The following is a 21,700-nucleotide window of genomic DNA, read 5'->3' on the forward strand; positions in this document are numbered from 1 at the left end:
AACGGGCAAACGTACAAAATCAGCAGGGGATCAAATACTTTTTTTCCCTCACTATACAAGTTCAACAGATTCTGCATTGCGATAGTGAGGACCATTACTGACTTCTCACAAAGAGCTACTTACTCACTTTATCCACCTTGGAGGGGTTATGGTCTGAGTCTACCTCCAACTGGGATTTTTGATGCAACACAATTGCGCCTATTTCCCCCCCCCCCCCCCCCCCGGTGGTATGAGTGTTTGCATGGGAGTTGGTGTTTTACGTTGTCCTACATGGTAGCAAAGCCGCAAGAATGTCATTTAACATGACCTTCAAGCATTCACAAAGGATCCACTTTATTGCGATGATGTCGGAGGTTGTTAGGATCTCCACTGTGCACTTGTTTAACCAAGAGGGACACTGCAGAGAAACGAGCATTCTTGTTGCTGTAGCTATATAATGCAAAGGTCCGCTGGCTCCTTACAAATTCACATTAATTAACTAGATATGAACAATTGTGTGGTACTGTTTACAACCACAAGTTGTAAATTAGCGTGGTAGCATGGGGGGGGTGGGGGGGTGGGGGGGTGGGTGAGCAATTACACGCGGAATGCCATGTGAAGTGTGCAATTAAGCAATAAACACATGTGAAGGTATCGAAATAGGGATTGCACAAATACAGGAATGCAAAGGCGAGAACAAATAGGTTCTGTGAACCCTGCTGCGTCGCGGTCTTAAGGGATTAACCCGTGGATTTTTTGGGCTGCAGAAGTCGCCGTTAATCTGTGGGGCTGCTGAGGGGCGGCTGCAATGGCTCGCGGCAGGGGGGGGGTGGTGATATGAACTGCGGCGAGACTCCGCTAAGCTCTTCTCTAAGCCAACGCAATATTATTATTATATACTGCTGCACGGGACATGATGCAAATGCCCATTGAAATGGGAAATTTTATTTTCTGTCATTAAAAATAAAATGCGAATGCCGGTGTTTATTATGACGCATGTGGCGCAAAGTGTGTGGATTCTTATTTTAGGGGGAGCGATTTAATCCCCGCTGTTTTTGCGTAAAATGATTGTTGCTGTTGAGCAGTGAAACAATTTTGTAATTTTCTGGATTTGTTTTCAAGCAAGGTTTTAAGTCTCACCCTCATAGACCAGGGGAATTCCACTGACCATCACTTACATGCTTACAGTGACATTCGCTCACATGCGCCCGGTTCCCTGAATGAGTAGGCAAGTTTTTTTTTTCTCAGGGTTGGGATCGGCCTGGATGATGCATTGCTATTTAAATGCGTACGCAATTTGGGGGTTAGCGTGCGTGTAGGGGGAGGAGGGTAGGTTGACAGAGAACCACATCACATTGGGACTCCTGTGCGATGTGGATTCCCTGTAGATCCACAACAGCTGCTCCATTTGCATGAATTATCTTGACTTGCAGCCAAATGTAATTATGGTGTACAACAAGCATCGTTTCACAAAGGAAAAACATCCGCGTGTACGCTACGTGCAACTGTGCTAACCGCCGCATTATTTAGGTAAAACTTGTAAATTTGTTCCTGTTCATTGCAATGGCGGAGCCAGGATTTTCAGGTAGGGGGGGGCAACCCCTCCAGCAATGAAAATGACAGAGGAGTTGTTAGTAAGTAAGGACTTTACTCTTTGGTTCTATTCGGTAAAGTCACGTAGGTAAAAAAATAAAACAACAAAAAAATCACGACGTTTCGGCCACAACACAAGCAGCCTTCATCAGGTGAAGGGACCAGGCTGTCTCGAGGACAGCGCTGGAGTGGAACACAGCCACGCTCAGACCGCGACCTTTAAGCTGTGTGCGAGGAAACAAGTTGCCTTGACAAAGGAATTAGCATAAAAAAATTAGCATTTGATTGCCCGACTTAGCATAGAAGTGGTGTACATGCAAGTGCACATGCCGGTTGGCGCGGGGGGGGGGGGGGGGGGAGTTTCCCTATTGATGGTGTGAAAAGGGAATTTAAGAGCTGCGAAAGTTTGGGGTACCACTACTTGAAAAATATACTGTACCATTGAAAATTAGTTTAATGTTTGGTTCGATTTAGAACATCTTTCCAATGGTTGCTTAATTTGAAACCATCTTCTCGGTTGAAATTGTGTCTGTGCTTGTAGATCTGAATTGCCTCGTGCAACAAATCTTTGATAAAAACCCGTGGGTTTGCAAAGAACCTTGGTATCGGAGAAAATTATATCGTGATCACCCACAGCGTTGTAACAATGATCAGCTACGGCAGAAGAATTCGTTTTACCGTGTTTCAAATCTGATTTGTGCTCGCGAATTCGGTCAGAGACATGTCGCTTTGTCTCACCGATATAGCAATCACCGCAGGTACAACTCAATTTGTAAACCCCGGGGTACTGTAAGTCAGGAATGACATCCTTCACGGATCGGATCAGATCACGAATTTTGTGTACTGTATTGAACCGGACCTGGATCTTGTGTTTGTTTAGAATTTTGGAAATCCTTTTAGTAACGCCTGCTATATATGGTAGTGTGATGGTTTTGACCGGAGTATCAAGTGGTTGTTTCTGTATGGAGGGAGAAACAGCTTGGCGGATGGTACGGTCAGAGTATCCATTCCTTTTGAGGGCAAGGTGTACATGTTTTAATTCACTGGTCAGGTGGTGTTGGTCCGAAATGCAATGAGCCCTATGGTATAAAGTTTTGATGAGATAATTCTTCTGGGCTGGGTGGTGGTGGGAATCAGGCTTCAAGTAGGAATCCGTGTGGGTGGGTTTCCTGTAGACAGAATGCCCCAATGAGCCATCAGGTCTCCTCTCAAACAGAACATCCAAGAATGGTAGCTTGCCATCTTTCTCCACCTCCATGGTGAATTTGATGGCGGGATGTCTGGAATTGATGTGGTGTAGGAAAAGGGTCAGAGCTGGGAGGCCATGTGGCCAAATTACGAAAGTGTCATCCACATATCTCTTCCATAGGGAAGGTCTGAGGGTGGAAGTCTGGATGGCGTCTGATTCAAATTTCTCCATGAAAATATTGGCTATCACTGGTGACAAGGGGGATCCCATGGGGGTACCCTCATTTTGTTTGTAGAAGGAGCCATTCCAAGTAAAGTAGGTATTGTTGAGGCAGTGCCTAACCAGTGCAGGTGTATCGGGGTCTAGTCCATGTTGGACCAAATTTTCAATTATTTCAATGGTATCAGGCACCGGGACCTTGGTGAATAAAGAGACCACATCGAAGCTGACAAGGATATCGTCAGGGGACAGTACAACGTCTTTGACCATAGAGACCAATTGGGCTGAGTTAAGTACTGCTGAGGCGGTCTTGCCAGTGAAATGCAGCAAGGTATCTGACAAAACGGGCCAGTCTATAGGTAGGGGAGTTGATCGTGGATACGATGGGTCGTAGTGGGTTGCCTTCTTTATGAATCTTGGGAAGACCATAGAATCTAAGGGGTCTTGCAGCAGAAGGTTTTAGGGAGGGACGTTTAGTTGGGTCGATTAGGGAGGTCGAACTTGTGATGATCTTGTTGGTTTTCATCGCTAGGCTATTGGTAGGGTCATTTTTAATTTTTGAGTAACTTCCATCGTTGAGCAGATTCTGGATTTTGTTGTTGTATGAATCTTTATCCATAATTACAGTAGCGTTGCCTTTATCGGCTGTCCCTTGCTTTTGTCGATTTATTACTAATACACCCCAATGATCCGATCGAAACTAGGGATCCGATCGAAATTAGGGATTTTGATCGGATCAGTGCCACCCCCCCCCCCCCCACTGGCTCCGCCAGTGGTTCTTTGTGTGTGCATACCAGTTGGTGTTTGATTTGGTGGCGCGTTTTCATTTCATAGCACAGCAGTATTAACACGTGTGTGTGTGTTGTTGTATGACACGGTAGTTTACTCGTTACACTTATTCTCACGTGGTTAACTTAACAGGTGTTGCTGCAGTCACAGAGGCTTTCGCGTAGTTTACCAGCGATCCTGCATGCAGCCACATGCATGTGACATGTCTACGAAAACAAATGTAATGGCTCGCGTTTTTTTTCTGAGTGCTAAATGCACGTGTCTTTTATGTCATTGGTAGGTGCTCGTCCACAGCACTTTCCCGAATAGCGTGTCCATGGCTACATACACCACAGATATTTCCTTTTGTATTCGTCACCGGGAGTGTATTGGTGAGCACACTGCACTATAGTTCATAGTTCATTTATTTGGTATAGCCCTGTGAGCCATTCGGCTCTTGAATCGGGTGCAACCGCAACAAACAAAAACATGAACAAGAAAACATCTTAAAGTGACTATGTGACTGTGCAAACAGAAAATCCAGGAAGAAAACATCAAAATATTCCTGAAATAGCACCGTACACCAACGCTGTGTGCAAAAATCCCAGTGGGATGCAAGTCAAATAACAACAACAACCACAAGACAACTAAGATTAAGGCCATCAGTCTAACTCCGTACTACAATAAACAATAACATGGCCAAAAAAAAACGTTTTCGAAATCACCAAAATAAAAGCCATAAATGCAATGTAACAGTGATCATAGGGACTGTGACCGAATTTTTTACAATAAACTACATAAATAAATTATAACACCAAAATCTAGAGCCATATTTTAGGCCACTGAATAGCAGTGGCAGCTAGGGGTGTACAACTCCTCTAGAGCAGTTTTGAGTGAAGATCTCTATGAACCTGTCAACTCGAGTTTGATTCCTGTTCACGGCTAACGTCAGTAATAAATATCTGAACCGGTTCTGGGCCACCCCCGAGGCCGACTCAGCCGTAAATTAGAACCTGGTGTGGTGTGTAAGCCATCAGCACTGGGGAGATAAAGGCGGTGCAGGCGTGGAACTGACAACACCCAACCCCCTTCTGTGCAGCGCCGAACATCGTAGGTTGCTTCTTTGACAGAACTTGCCCCAACATCATGCTAAGGCTATACCGGGCACATTTGTCTTTGTTAGCAGAAGTTACGGCACTTTGGCAGTTTCACTTGCAAAAGCCCAGGGCGGATTTTCCGCTCGCCCGAGCTGACTTCATCCCGCCACCTTGGCAGTCTGCGGGTGCACGTGTACGCGATGGCGCGTGTCCGCACCACCAAAGTGTCACCCCCTGCCAAATGGGATGTCGGATCGAAAGAGCCGAGTTTAAATATGGCCGCGACGCCACAGGGAGTGTTGACGTAATGCCACGTGTCGCTGGCAGGAGGGTGAATGCCTTGAGTCGAGAACAGTCGGCATCATGTTCCCCAACAACAACAACAACAAAAAACCCATGAGGGAGAGGGTGTTTTCAACCTTGAGAGCCTTAACCCATGAACACACGTTTGCAGGATTTACGCCACTCGGATGTGTTTAAAATGACGTGTGATTCACGCAGCATCGTTAGCGTTAGCACTGTGTGTATCGCCTGTGCCCTCACTCGCGACTGACCCTTTGACTCTTTGTGACTGACCTCGTACGCCAACGTGAGACTCCTTAACGGGAAGCGCAGGAATTGCCTCCGTAGTGCTTTGCATATTTTAATGGTTAATTGATGGTTATCAACTCTGCATTGCATAAGAAACTTTGAAGTCAATTGCTCACCTGCTCACAAAAGCAATGGGGTGGTACTCATCTCCATTGGTGGTCAATGGTGGGAATTTTACCACATTCCCATAGTGGTCGTCAGATTCTCCATAGGATGACCACTGTTGATGTCCTATTGGATGGTAAGCCCTAGGTCTGCTTTGCAAAAGAGTATTTGTCCAAATGGGCTTTCGTATGGTTATAAATAAAGTTTGTGATTTACATCATTAGACCTCCTTTGCCAGTACCAAAATTTAATAGTAGGGTTTTTCCACCTTTTTTCTGGCAACAAAACTGAAACCTTATTAAAAAGGATTCATGTCTGCATTAACCACAATACCTGCAGTCAAAATGCAAACAAAAAACATACTATGATAATATGTGCATTGTCCTTGAAACTGATTGATCCACACCAAGGGACGGCTTTCTTTTGAGCCTCGACCCAATTGGCGCTCGACCAGATGACGCCTTTTGGCGCCTTTTGGCGTCATCTAGTCGAGCACCAATTGGCGCCAAAAGGCGCCAAAAGGCGTCATCTAGTCGAGCACCAATTGGGTCGAGGCTCAAAAGAAAGCCGTCCCTTGGTGTGGACCAATCAGTTTCAAGGACAATGCATATATATTATTATAGTATGTTTTTTGTTTGCATTTTGACTGCAGGTATTGTGGTTAATGCAGACATGAATCCTTGTTAAAAAGGTTTCAGTTTTGTTGCCAGAAAAAAGGGGAAAAACCCTATTATTAAAGTTTGTGATTTTTTTGGACGAATGCTGACCCTGGAGCGATGGTGGACTACGTTGATCCCCAGTCGAAGTGTTAATTTGTCAAGCACCATAATTACAGTACCTGCACATTCATCATTCAGGGGGGGGGGGGGGGTGTCGTTTCTGATCTTGATTAAACATCACAATGCGCAAACAAATAATATAACGTGTGAACATGAAAAGGAAACATTAAAATACCGCGTAGAACATAGTTGTAGGTCGCCATGGGCTGAGTGGACCCTTGTTTTTTTTTATTTTGTGTGCGCAAAAAGTACTGAAGTTCGGACAGACCTTGTGCTGCCAAGTGGGTTTCTGTGGAGCACGTATTAAACACCGGCATCGCGCAGTCCCTGGCTAAGCGGTGTGCTAGGCACATTGCCAACCCCTCCTTTGCCGTTAATCGATGCACTGAAGTGTCTCATTCCTGCAGAAGCCAATAGTCGTGCATTTGCCGCGGAGCTGTTACAGGTGGCCTCTCATTAACGTGGCACCGCCGCTGTTCTCACCCACGCTGCTTTCAAAGAGACCCAAACGTGCGTCCACGAGTGCGCCACTCTTCCATTGATTTGAAGTGCGCATTACCGCGGGCGTCCATTGGTGGACGCGGTGTCGTTTCCTGGCAGACGCGGGTGCTGAGATCGGACAGAGTCGGTCTGCAACGATGGCTGCTTGCTGATCAAACAGCCGATTGAACAGCTGGGTCACCAGGGGGTCGCACATACTTGGGACGACTGCCCAGTTGCTAATGACGGCATTCCGGTGACACTTATATGTCTGCGTTCGGCGAGCTTGCCGAAGATGCTCGGCTGACTCCAAGGAGATGTGGACCTCTCTGTGTCACAGCACGACCATGAAAGGAGCCACACGAATGATGTGACGATACGTCTGACTTATAATGCACACACAAGTCTTGAAGCGAGTCGCAAACGCAAGTCAGAGGCGTGGGGCAAAACCCAAGTGTCACTCGAGCGCTCTCTTACATATTTAATTTGATTTTTTTTATTTAAAATGAGCCCGGTACAGACCCAGAAAACCGCGATGTTGGCAGGGGCCACAGAAACTCCACGGATGCAAGTCCAAAACTCGCTGCTCCTTCGTGTAGAGGAGGGGAGAAATTGGGCTCGCTGTCCTCACCCAGGTGGGGCACCCAAGCGGGAGCTTGTACGTTTACATGGGGAGGGGAAGTTAAGGGAGGAGGAGGGGGGGCTACGGGGAAGGGGGGGGGGGGGCTCTCCTGCTTCCTGAAGAGTGTGGTGGACCGCTCGCTCGTTGCGTATATCCGCAGGAAGCTCATTCTACATAAGCGAGATAGAAAGGCGACATTCGGCGAGTGCACGTTTTGCAGCGGTGTCGTCATCAGTTTCTCGTGATTTTGCTCGGTGTGCAGTTCTTGCAAAGATTGGAAGATTATCAATAACCAGTCCTTGGGGTTGTGGTGATTAGTGCCTGATAATGTACTCACGGGGATTAATCAACAGGAAGGTTTTCTTCACATGTGAAATATTAATAGAGCAGAGATCCATATTTAGAAAACAAGTATAATTGACCGATTCCATGTGGTGTGCGAGAACAGGCGTAAGTTCGGAAAGAGAGTTGAATTATGAACGGTTCATTTATCTGGGAAAGTTGGAAAAAATTGGTGCATATTGGACGAACTCTCTCCAATTTGTAAAACGCTTTCTCAGACAATAAGTCAAAATAGTTGAACGGTTTGCTCTTTCTGTGTTGTAGAATGGCCATTTTCTCGAAATGTTAACTTACCCTTAATAGTGAAAGCGACAAGGTTGTTTTGACCTATTTATATGCGCCTACCTTCATGTCGAGCATGCCAGAAGTCTTTGCTCGAACTTGGCATTACAGGGGGCACTAAGCTCCATTTAGTGCCCCGTTGTGTGTGGTGGAAGTTCCAAATTCTCATGGCAGAGAATCAGAATAGCCGCAGAAATTACCACTGTTAACTTCCTACAAAGTAGTACTCACGTGTACTTCGGGTTACTTTGGTAGTTTTTTTTATGGTGGTTTTAAAACCGCCCCGGCAAGTTCTGCCAGTGTAAACTCTAGTTTCGTTGCAAAGTATTTGATTCTTTGTCTCTGTGTATCTCCACTTCACCACCTGACAGTACTCGGCGGGAATGAGGCATTCCAGTGAGCCCTCACACGGCAGACGGGAGTTCCAGACACACTGGCAGGTAGGCGCACACTCCACCGAGCAGCAACATTCTCATGTTTTGATGTTGTCAATTTCCCCAATTTTACCTCACCTGTGCCGTTGAAGTCAATGCAGACGAAGTATCCATTCAGATCTTTAAATCAAGCTGCGCAATCCGCTGTGCGAGAGAACGGCTCACAAAGGCGGATATCACAGTTATGGCTCTGGTTGGTAGTGTGTACACTAAAACCATTCAGCAAAACTGGCTGTCGTGCTGTTAATGTAACGCATGAGGTGCTGGCTGGCTGTTTTTTCCTTCCCCCTTTTTGAGAAAATCAAAGCCTGCACAAAATTGCCGATTGAGGCATTATCGCCGGCTGTATGCCGAGCTCCGGTAGCGTGTGCACAGCTTGGCTCTCACATTTTTAATTTGTGCAGTAAATTCACATTGATCTGGAAAACATTTCGTGCACCCAGAGGGCTCGCGGTAAAATTCGTGGGATTAGACTCTCGCGATTCGCGTCGGGCTACAATTCCTTGCGTGGCAACGGCGTCGTTGCAGAAATAAGCGCCTCTCGGAATAAAATGCATCAATCTCAGTTGCGCGATATGAGTACAGATGTACGGCCACGTTGCAACCACTCATTATGGCGCGGAGATGTTATTGGGTCAGAGCGGAGCGTTATGGAACTAAATGGGACGTGCCTTGATGTGCTCGTTCATTACGCAGTCTGTGCCGTTGCGTGCGTGCGTGTGCTCCGCTGGGAATTGATTCACGCGCGCTGAGTGTGGCCAATCATCGAGTGTCGACGTATTTCAGCGCTGCAAGATGGAGCACAAGCTTCGGCTAATGGGCATTGCGCCCGAGTGCGGGACGGTGGGGGCGGGGTAGATTGATGGGACTGTAGTTATGCCCGACCAACATAACTACCCTGGTACGGATCCCTCGGTGCCAAGTCCAGTGCACAAGGTGGGCGTCGTCCACACCTACTCACTCATTGCTAGCGAGCAGCGCACAGTGGCAGTGTCAGATGCGAAGAACTCCCAAAGGAGATGGGGATTGCCTCAGTTGCCCAACACAAATTCTCCGCGCAGTGCGCAGTGTCCTCAAAGCAAACTGCCGGCGAGTGGCTGCATTCGAATGACTGCCGTGAGCTTCAAGCATCGCAGCATATGCAAATGGGATCAGGAATGCACACTCGCCGTGAATGGTCAAATTCCAACCACTTAACAGTTTGTGACACCGCAATAAGCACGATCTATGGTGTGTTACCATATTTTCTGTAAAGCTTTTCAAACGTCTAATGAAATGTAAACAAAAAAAATCCAATCTACATTGCAATGGCGTCAATAGGATATTATATGTATGCACAAGTGCATACCAACAACGATATATATTTTTACTGCAGCCATCACGAATAGAAATGTACTCCAGCTGTGCGGTTAATGAATAAAGATTGGGTGGCAAGGTGACGGTCGTCGACTCTGGCTTGGTGGAGACCAGTCCAAACAATTGATGACAAATATTCAACTCTCACAGAGTGGTTGTATTATCGTGGTCTGACTTGACCCTGGACAAGGATTTGAACATGCACTTGAAGAAGTTACCACATTTATACTGTGTTCACATTTACCATGGCACTCATGCATATGTGTGTGCGTGTGTGTGTGTATAATTGCGAGATGCGTATAGTATTGCTTCAAGTTCTTGACAGATCGATGCATAATATTCATCCTCAATCAGCCATTATCAATTCACTTCTGTATGAAGACCTTCCCAAGCCATTGCCATATTTCACCGATCCTGTGATGTAGCGATCCACTGAGCACTCGCACCCTGGCTGATTCCATGACTCCATCTCCCCGTGCATGTCTTCTCAGATATGCTCCGTTCCTGAGCTGACATTTCAGCGGGTGCATAACATTACATCTTACAATCTAAATTGCAATTATAACATATACTGTCGGGTGCCTGCTGTTTACCAAATTGATCATTGAACCACGGGTACGGTGAAATTAATCAACCTGCCGAGTGGCGAGCGACCTTTACTAACCATCAATCTCCTCTTCGGTTAACACCATATGCAAGTCTTTAAGCGAAGAGGAAATATTCACGTTTAATAAACTCGTTCTCATAGCTCCATGACCACGATAGAGGAGCAAGCAGGCTCTGGAGGATGGTTTCTGAGGTTTTTTGCCAGCATGTCTACCTACTCGTGTGTTGGCTGTGCTTTGTAAATGGTGGTAAAAGTACTGTGATGTATTATGCATGGGAGGGACATGACATTCAGAGTCGAATTAATCCTCACGAGCGACCGTGGTCCATAGGTGTTTTACGGGAACGCGCATCCACTGCTCTTTCCTAATGTCATCGGGAACATCCGCAGTTTTGCATCAGCAGCAATGGAAAGGGAATTTTGATCAGCCGTGTTGGCCTTGGGAACTTCATCATTCACGTCCACCTCGGCTGTCTTGTTGAGCATAGCTCTTTTCACAGCCGTCATCGCTGTTCAGACGTCCACTGCTCGCGCAGTACACAGGTGGCAGTGATCGTAGGACACTGCGGTAGGTGTTGGTGTATGACGTGATCTTAACACTTTCTGCCAGGTGAGAGACGTAAACCGTTGCGCAACACATCCCTGACACAAATGGGCTGTGACGGGGTTAATGTGGGTGTATTGGAGACATCTGGTGGTGTTAAAAATAAATGGCTCACGCTTTTGTATATCGCATGATAGGTCCGGCGTCTGCTTTTTTGTTGTGCGCATTATTTCGCCCAGCATTAGGTTTAGCGTCTGTCAACATCTAGCTTTGTGCGTTTTAATTCTGGGAATTACCTGCAATCTCTCTCAGCGGACATTGGGGTAACGACCACACCTGGTACTGCAAGATGTGGAAGCTAATCGCACGTTCCCATTTACAAACCCCACAGCAATGACGAAGCGGGCACGGATTTTACTCCTGGCTGGTAAAGATGGCCCGCCTCTATTGAGGACACGTCGTATGTCAGCCATGTTATTTTTACATCACTTAATGTGTTAATTGGATAACTTAAGCATACTTTTTTTTTACGCAGTCTCTCTTATCAACTTTAAATACTCACAGTATCCATTTATAGAAGTTGATAATGTTCTATTTTGCAGAAACAAAATGCGAACTACGTGTTAAAATGTGACGGGTAAAATACCCAAACCATCGATTATTAAAAAATGTGAATCTTTCAAAGGGATGCAGCTAGCAGCAGCACTGCAGTTCTTCAGCCACTGACAATGCCTCATTAGAGTTAATCTGCCATAATTTAGTACTAAACAGCCATTTACGGGCGCTCTAATCCCATTTTAATAAGCCATCACTCAGCGTGCAAGCAGGATAATTCGCGTGGCAGGGAGAAGAAGCCCCTTGTGTTTGGCCAGTTCGATGCGATTGAGTTCGCATTCGCCCCATCGAGTGATTCGGCGCTCGGTCCACACCCTGGCCCAGCCTTTAATTTACCTTGAAATGCCTTTTATTGCTGCCTGTCGTCCATACTGGCAGATGAAGTGGCACAATGGAAATTGGTAAATTGCTTTTTGAAGCCTCCAGCCATGAGTAGATGGATGCGTGTTATGCAGGGTGACAACAGCCACTCAGTGTAGCCTTCAGCCTGTCATCGCTGACATGAGTGCAACACTCGTCAACTCCTGTTGCCTGGTGATTATTATTCTGTTGCTTGTTCAATTGGATTCAAATATGTGCCGCGGCGAGCTCTCCGAGTGGCTGCTGCCTTGCACGCTTGCCTCGGCCACCACGGTACGGCGGACTGGCTGTGGTGCTGGACGTGGTCTGCAATGCGTAACAGTTGCTGTTGTGCTGCGAATGAGAGGAGGCGGATGCCTGTAGTCTTCACTGCCCAGTGCACTGACTTGTGCAGTAAATGCTACAAAACAGCACAGGCCTCTGTACCCTGTCAGGACTCGCACAAATATTTCGGTTATTGTGAAGTAATAAAACAAATCCATGAGGGCCCAAGTAGCAGCAGGGACACTGTCAGAACCTTCTGTAACCGCACCTCTGATGAGCACGGTTGGCTACGTACTGTGCAAAAGAAGTTCAACATGCAGTACCAATGGGACCACGCGTTTTGTTGTTGAGCATTGTAGGCCTTTTTGGTCATGCTCCTTTAAGTGTCCGTCTTACATCGTGTCAACGCTTTCTTCTTATGCAGTGCGTCCACGCGGTTGATTCAGTCCCCTATTATTGTTTGTGCTGAACAGTCAATTGGAGCTGGGCTTGCAAAACAAAACTTTGGAAATAGATTTTCTTTTTGCGCGTGCAATTATTAATCCGTGAGCTGCTCGAGCCAATCAGACTCGCTACGCACAAACGACCTGCTCGAATCTCAGGTGGTAAGCCCCCCCCGGATTGTATCCCACGATCTCAGCGGTGCTGGCTCAGTGCTGGCTCAGTGCTCACACGTGGCCAGTATGAGTCGACCCCGAGCCGTCCGGGGACCGCTGCTGCGAAAAAAACCAATTCTGTCGCGCTGCAGACTTGGCACGTTTTCAGTTTAACACGTAGGCTTTCGCGACCAATATTATTCATAATAAAGGTTTTTGGGTTAGATCGCGTTTATTTATAAATGTGTCGTAACCCTCCACCACCCGACACGGCCAATCAGCAAAGAAAAGTGTCACGTTGACAAAAGACAAATAATTCACTACTTCAGCCCACCGGTGTGTTGAAGAGTTAATCCACATTTACAGTTTGAGTACGACGTTTCGCTGGTAAATACTTCCAGCATCATCGGGCAATTCGCCAGAATGGTAAAGCCCTCGCTTGCTCCCGGTTTTATATAGAGCAGAAGAGTGACGTCATCACTTTTGTGGAAGTTTAGAGTCGTGGGACGCGCTGCTGGCTGGAGTGCACGGGGGTTCGTACGGTGCGTGCCCTTGTGCGACCGCCAGTCGCGTCACCCAGGAGGGGGCGTGCCTATCCACTCGCACAAATACAATAAAGATTCCGCACCCCCTTGTCATAACCTTAACGGACTGTCGGGGCGAGTGCTTTTAGCGATGAGCACCCCATGAAGTCCTCCTGCGTTGTGGCACGCGAACGGGTTGGTGGACGGGGCACCGCGCCCGGTCGTCTCTGTCTCCCTAGTGGCGATGTGTACGTACACACCGCACCAGGTACTCACTTAAGGCTGAGTCGACATAGGGGAGGCCCAAGATCGGTTCAGATAATTGTTACTGGTGTTGGCCTGTGAGCCGGGAATCGGTTGCCGGGTTCGTAGCGCAGCGTGCTAACCGCGACACGACCCGCTCCCCCTTCGCATGCACACCCACACACGCATCCCTCTGCCCTCACTCCTGCACCCACCAGGCCAGCTCATACCACCCTTAGTTTGACTTCTCCAGAGAAATTATGTCACTGAGGCACTCTGTGTGGGGATAGCCACAAACAGTAGCCTCGATTGCCGTGGCAAAGCCAAGGGACTTTGCGAATGATCAAAGAGACGGGGCTTCAGGTGTCTCTGCGAGTGAGTCATGTGCCGCATCCGCCTCTGACGAGCACGATCAGCATTACAGGATCGGCTGAGTGGACATCCGAGACTGTACTCTTCGCCGATTGCCTCAGCGTGCCTCGACTTAATTGCCACAATTAGAGCTTTCCGGCAAATCCCCAGCTGGGGTACTTTAATGACGTGCCTTTGCTTAAAATCTAGCGCAAGGGCATTTTACGGAGACAGGGGGGGGGGGATGTTGCTCTGGCTGGCTGAGCTCATCTTGGTCTTAACCTTGGGGTCTCAGATGTTACAGGCTGGCAGTTAGCGCTGCTCCAGAGTTGGGCCACGTTGGCTTCAATGCGGATTTTGGCACAGCATGTTCCTGTTAAAGTGTACCTTGTGGGCATCGTACTAATGCCTCCGCTTCATGGTTTGTAGAGTCTCATTAGCAGCCGTGCGTGAGGATGCCTTGCTTTTGTGTGGCTTCTTGCTGCTCTATCATCATCCTTAGCTGCAGATGTGTTAAGGGAATGGCCATGTCACGTGTCACAATGTCATGAAATAAATGTAATGTTAAAATACCCCCTCGCGCTTTGGAAACGCGCTTTGGGATAAAGTAACGAGAGTACAATTGTAAGCGCGCACCGAATTTGCTTTGACACATCTGGTTGATTAATATACGAATATGTGAATACACAGATTTTTTTTGCCATATTTCAAAAGATAACAGATATAACGTGAATATATATAGCTATTATGAAGATTCAATGGCATCGTATGATGTTTGCTTTACTGTTAGGCCTCTTGAGTTCGGGTAGAACATTTTATTGAGCATCCCCTTTTTCGATTATGCATCACATTTTTTTAGTTTTTCAACTGAGAAAATTAGGTCAGTTCCGGTTGTCACATGCAAGCGTGTAATGGAAATACATTTTTTTTAAGTCTTTAAAATCAGATGTAAACTTTACACCATGCTTAACCAATAAACATACTTTTTCCCTTATATTTTCCAGAAACGTCGTGTTGTTTTTGTATTCAGTTCCGGTAAGCAGTTAGAAACACATATGTTGCAAATAAAGTGTTGTGTCTTTGAAAGACTACAAACACATGAGATGCTCACACACAATGCATTACATTTGAATTAGCGATAATTGCAATTTCATTACAATGATCAAAGTTACTTTTTGTTTGTGGCAGGTGGTATCAATCTGTCTGCTTCACCTGGAGATTTAATTATGGGAATCGGTGCACGTGTATTGTCGACTAAATAGCTCGCGAGAACTTATGCATTTCAAAGTAAAATTTGTGTGCTCAGAGCATCCCCGCGTGCATTGGGCCTGCACCAGAGTTCAGCAGCGGCTAACAACGAAAAGTGAGCGGCGTCTGGCAGGACGCCCGGCAATTGGGCTCTGGTCCAGTGGGTGTTGGCTAGTTTCGTGTTTTGTAACATGCAGCCAATTTCACTCGTGCCCCATGCCACTCTCTGTTTGTGTGTTTCCAGAATTCGCAGCGGCCTGTGTGTTTGCTCCGCCGGGAAGGGGCCGCACTCGAGGTTGCTATAATTTATTTGAACCACATAATAATAATATAAACTCGAAGTCACCTTCGTATGAAACCGCTCACCCAACAGCGCTTGTGTAAAGTGTGTTTTTTTATACCATAAAGGGTATTTTTTTTCATTTCTATTGACTCATTCCCATCTCTCACACAGAAAGCTGTGTGATGTAGCATCAGCCCGCAACGTGGTAATTTACAACCGTATATGACACGCCTTGTAGATCCGGGGCCAAACTCCATGTCATATGGCTTGACACATTCCCTCCATTGTTATTATTATGATGGCCCACGTACGACATGAGGACGGTGTTAGGAAAACTGGCTTCCTTGATGGCCTCGTGTGACCCACATGACTCCCTGAGGAGTATTTAGAGGGTGTTTCCCCATTCTCGTGAGGAGGAAAGAATCGCACCATTGGTCCGATGCGCTCCCTAACTCAGCGCTGCTCAACCATGGAAGGTGGCTGGGGCAACTGGCCCACACAGAGGCGGATTTGCAGGTGCCTCCCCTTTGTGCAAAGTGCCCAGTTCACAATGGTCAGGTATTTTTGGACCTCCATAGTAAAGCCAATGGAGCAAAGCCACAGGACAGCTCCCTAACTCACATTCATAGTCTTTCAGACTGACCGCGAGGTCATGCTCGCTGCAAAGGTCAAAGTTTCCACCGGTGGAAATTTTCTCGTGGAATTTCCTGGCAGTTGGTTGCAGTTTCTGTTCTGGGGCAACTGGCCCACACAGAGGCGGATTTGCAGGTGCCTCCCCTTTGTGCAAAGTGCCCAGTTCACAATGGTCAGGTATTTTTGGACCTCCATAGTAAAGCCAATGGAGCAAAGCCACAGGACAGCTCCCTAACTCACATTCATAGTCTTTCAGACTGACCGCGAGGTCATGCTCGCTGCAAAGGTCAAAGTTTCCACCGGTGGAAATTTTCTCGTGGAATTTCCTGGCAGTTGGTTGCAGTTTCTGTTCGTAAAATCTTAATACTTATTTTAATTTGTAAAGAAAATACAGTTTAATTGACTGGAAAGAGGCGGAAGGAGGCGAATGGGGGGCTATGTATATCAGTTTCACAGCAAGGAATGTTTAAACGTTACCAAACAAAGACATCATTATTTAAGCAAAAGTAATCACGATAATACAAATATTATTGCAGACAGCTAGAAGCTGATCAAATTTTGCCTTTCTTTGTTATGACTTCCTGGAAGGAGAATGTGGCATGTCTCAGAATGCCGATGAGACACGTCTCAAACAAGTCTGGATTTTAAATACAATAGCTTGGATTTTGGCGTCTAGCACATACGTATCTGCCGTGCGCTGATTGCATTCGCTCACTTTATTCCAATCACGTAAATTGTAATTCGGTGGGTTTTATAAATGCATTGAAATGGCACTTCTCTTACTTTAAGTGTATATGTAAGCAGATTGCTTCTGATGGACAGGTTTTTCATAATATCTTTCATTCCTGGACCCTAAGCATATCGTAGTTGAATGGCCACATTGTTGCCAATAATTTTGTTTGTAACAGTGTTATTTTCTGGCTGTGAAAGGGCCAATAGTATATTCGTGTGAGCGTATGTGTTGAGCGCTACCAGCTTTGTTCTATAATGGCAGTAGGACATATCAAACTAGCTTTGACTCCTGGCCTTGACTATAATCCGAACCTGGCCTGAGCCTCCTCTAAGCTAACCCTGCCTGAAATGACTACCTGGTTCGTGTGGCTTGGACAAATTCGGCGGTGGTAAGGCAATGATGCTGGCCAAATCATTGTCTAGTTTGCCATTCTCGCCTCAATGGGTGTTCACAAACAGCTTGTGCCCTCAGTCTATATGGCTAAAGGATCTGCCTTATGACGTTTGGTGCAGGATTTAACGGGGCTCCTTACATGGATGTCAAACCGCCACTTAAACTGTATTTACATATGTCCCTGAATTGTATCTCTTGCACACTTTCATAACATGAGGCTATTATGTAAAAAAAATTAAATCCCCTTAAATGTTGCACAAAGCAGAGCTCTTGTAAAGCTGACACGTGCTTATTAATGTCAGCTGTTTCACCTGGACGGGAAGGGAGACCTCGGGCTGGCAGTGAGTGGTGAGGCAGTCCCCCTGCGTGCATGTCAAGGCCCTTGCCCCCTCCCCCCCCTGCAAGGTGGCATTGCCCTCAAGGAATAATTGAATTCGCCTGCGAGACGCAACGCGAAATGTGGAGGAAGCACCACGTTCACCAAATCGGATTGGGAAATCAGTAATGGTAAAGGTGCACTCCTGCAAATGCTTTGCTTATGCCACTGCTCGAAAAACCTCGCCCCAGGGAGCTCTCGAGAGTCCATGTCGTGGGATTTTGGCCTACTCTTCCACTCTGGCCAGACAACTTGGGAGAAGTGGGAGTAACCGTTCTTTACTTCACCACACGTGACCTTCTAAACCAATGTCTTGTGAAATCGGTAGTGCGGGGAATATGGTAATTAATAATTAATTGGCTTGAAGCAGTCAGTAGCAATCGTGGCACCATATAGTATTTGCTTACCCATGCTTGTTGACACTCAACAACCGCCATTCGCCACTAAGTGGCGGTGACGTCAACACGACGCTTGTGCCAGGCTATGTGCACCTTGAGGCCACGTGAAGTGCCGAACGCCCGCTGGCAGGAGGTCACGGCGCAGACCCAGATGCCACGGGTCAAGACCAAAGAGCTCTCCAAGGATGTCAGGGACAAGATTGTAGACCTACACAAGGCTGGAATGGGCTACAAGACCATTTCCAAGCAGCTTGGTGAGAAGGTGACAACAGTTGGTGCGATTATTCGCAAATGGAAGAAACACAAAAGAACTGCCAATCTCCCTGGGGCTCCATGCAAGATCTCACCTCGTGGAGTTGCAATGGTCATGAGAACGGTGAGGAATCAGCCCAGAACTACACGGCAGGATCTTGTCAATGATCTCAAGGCAGCTGGGACCATAGTCACCAAGAAAACAATTGGTAACACACTACGCAGTGAAGGACTGAAATCCTGCAGCGCCCGCAAGGTCCCCCTGCTCAAGAAAGCACATATACATGCCCGTCTGAAGTTTACCAATGAACATCTGAATGATTCAGATGACTACTGGGTGAAATTGTTGTGATCAGATGAGACCCAAATGGAGCTCTTTGGCTTCAACTTAACTCGCCGTGTTTGGAGGAGGAGGAATGCTGCCTATGACCCCAAGAACAGCATCCCCACCGTCAAACATGGAGGTGGAAACATTATGCTTTGGGGGTGTTTTTCTGCTAAGGGGACAGGACAACTTCACCGCATCAAACGGACGATGGACGGGGCCATGTACCGTCAAATCTTGGGTGAGAACCTCCTTCCCTCAGCCAGGGCATTGAAAATGGGTCGTGGATGGGTATTCCAGCATGACAATGACCCAAAACACACTGCCAAGGCAACAAAGGAGTGGCTCAAGAAAAAGCACATTAAGGTCCTGGAGTGGCCTAGCCAGTCTCCAGACCTTAATCCCATAGCAAATCTGTGGAGGGAGCTGAAGGTTAGAGTTGCCAAACGTCAGCCTCGAAACCTTAATGACTTGGAGAAGATCTGCAAAGAGGAGTGGGACAAAATCCCTCCTGAGATGTGTGAAAACTGGTGGCCAACTACAAGAAACGTCTGACCTCTGTGATTGCCAACAAGGGTTTTGCCACGAAGTACTAAGTCATGTTTTGCAGAGGGGTCAAATACTTATTTCCCTCATTAAAATACAAATCAATTTATAACATTTTTGACATGCGTTTTTCTGGATTTTTTTGTTGTTATTCTGTCTCTCACTGTTCAAATAAACCTACCATTAAAATTATAGACTGATAATTTCTTTGTCAGTGGGCAAACGTACAAAATCAGCAGGGGATCAAATACTTTTTTCCCTCACTGTACACACACGTATAGTGGCTGACCATGCACATTAATATCCCTTTGTTCTCAATCAACTGCTGGATGAGTTCCTACCCATGTCATGTGGATTATGGGGGTTATCTTTGACCATACTTCACTATCTACAGCACTCTCAAGGCTCAACCCTGCTTACTGACATGAAGGGATCACGTGGCCTCAGGGCGACAGACGTAACGTCTGTGAAGTGGCCGTTGGTCCTTTGCTGCTGCTAGCCATCAAACAAAGACGGTCACTGCATTGCGCGCTTTCAGATGCGCTGCTGTGGCCGTCTGGAACGCTCTTCCTTCCCGATATTAGGAAGCCACTGGAGCTATGTACTTTTAAATCTAGCTTGAAAACTCTGCTTTTGGTGATTGGTTCATTGTACTTCCCCCGCACCTCCGATTAGGACGGTTGGCTATGTAAGGTGCAAAATAAGATCAACTTACATACAACCAGAGTAACGTAAACAAAAAAATGAAGCTCACTTTTTTTGCGGTCAAATTAGCGGAGAGCCACAAGTATTTCATTTGACTGCCAACTATGTTTCAAACACGTTTCACCAATAATACATGTATATGTATACACTTTACGTTCTTCTTGTTCTTCGTAGTGCTCTGCTGCTCGGCTGTCATCTTATCCCTCCTCGTTTCATTTTCATTTTCACAACGCGTCCAACATCCCAAACCGTGGCTTTCCTCTACTTATTTTCCCTTCGCGTCTTCATGTTATAATATCATTCATCAGACCATGCCCTCGTCTTCATGTTATAATATCCTTCATCAGACCATCTCCTCGTCTTCATGTTATAATATCCTTCATCAGACCGTCCCTTCGTCTTCATGTTATAATATCCTTCATCAGACCATCCCTCGTCTTCATGTTATAATATCCTTCATCAGACAATGCCCTCGTCTTCATGTTATAATATCCCTCATCAGACCATGCCCTCGTCTTCATGTTATTATATCCTTCATCAGACCATCCCTCGTCTTCATGTTATAATATCCTTCATCAGACCATGCCCTCGTCTTCATGTTATAATATCCTTCATCAGACCATCCCCTCGTCTTCATGTTATAATATCCTTCATCAGACCATGCCCTCGTCTTCATGTTATAATATCCTTCATCAGACCATGCCCTCGTCTTCATGTTATTATATCCTTCATCAGAACATCCCCGCGTCTTCATGTTATAAAATCCTTCATCAGACGATGACCTCGTCTTTATGTTATAATATCCCTCATCAGACCATGCCCTAGTCGTCATGTTATAACATCCTTCATCAGACCATGCCTGCGTCTTCATGTTATAATATCCCACATCATAACATGCCCTCGTCTTCATGTTATAAAATCCTTCATCAGACAATGCCCTCGTCTTCATGTTATAATATCCCTCATCAGACCATGCCCTCTTCTTCATGTTATAATATCCTTCATCAGACCATGCCCTCGTCTTCATGTTATAATATCCTTCATCAGACCATGCCCTAGTCTTCATGTTATAATATCCCTCATCAGACCATGCTCTCGTCTTCATGTTATAATATCCTTAATCAGACCATGCCCTCGTCTTCATGTTATAATATCCTTCATCAGACCATGCCCTAGTCTTCATGTTATAATATCCTTCATCAGACCATCCCTCATCTTCATGTTATAATATCCTTCATCAGACCATGCCCTCGTCTTCATGTTATAATATCCTTAATCAGACCATGCCCTCGTCTTCATGTTATAATATCCTTCATCAGACCATGCCCTAGTCTTCATGTTATAATATCCTTCATCAGACCATCCCTCATCTTCATGTTATAATATCCTTCATCAGACCATGCCCTCGTCTTCATGTTATAATATCCCTCATCAGACCATCCCGCGTATTCATGTTATAATATCCTTCATCAGACAATGCCCTCGTCTTCATGTTATAATATCCTTCATCAGACCATGCCCTCGTCTTCATGTTATAATATCCTTCATCAGACCATGCCCTCGTCTTCATGTTATAATATCCTTCATCAGACCATGCCCTCGTCTTCATGTTATAATATCCTTCATCAGACCATGCCCTCGTCTTCATGTTATAATATCCCTCATCAGACAATGCCCTCGTCTTCATGTTATAATATCCCTCATCAGACCATGCCCTCGTCTTCATGTTATAATATCCTTCATCAGAACATCCCCGCGTCTTCATGTTATAATATCCTTCATCAGACCATGCCCTCGTCTTCATGTTATAATATCCCTCATCAGACAATGCCCTCGTCTTCATGTTATAATATCCCTCATCAGACCAT

General features: G+C 46.2%; 1 protein-coding gene across 4 annotated transcripts in view; it reads left to right on the plus strand.

Moving 5' to 3' along the window:
* LOC116946166 (RNA-binding motif, single-stranded-interacting protein 1-like) overlaps positions 1 to 21,700 on the plus strand; it is a 311,540-nt gene that overhangs the window by 32,718 nt on the left and 257,122 nt on the right. For 2 of the 4 annotated variants that reach the window (XM_032961097.2, XM_032961107.2), the window contains exon 2: positions 8,418 to 8,486. The exons of the other annotated variants lie outside the window; for them this stretch is intronic. In XM_032961097.2, coding sequence (XP_032816988.2) covers positions 8,418 to 8,486 — 69 coding nt within the window. The remainder of the gene's footprint in view (positions 1 to 8,417; positions 8,487 to 21,700) is intronic. 4 annotated transcript variants of the gene reach the window in all.

Source organism: Petromyzon marinus, chromosome 2 (genome assembly GCF_048934315.1).
Source record: "Petromyzon marinus isolate PM22_M1 ecotype Great Lakes invasive population chromosome 2, UKy_Petmar_22M1.pri1.0, whole genome shotgun sequence".
Taxonomy (NCBI): domain Eukaryota; kingdom Metazoa; phylum Chordata; class Hyperoartia; order Petromyzontiformes; family Petromyzontidae; genus Petromyzon; species Petromyzon marinus.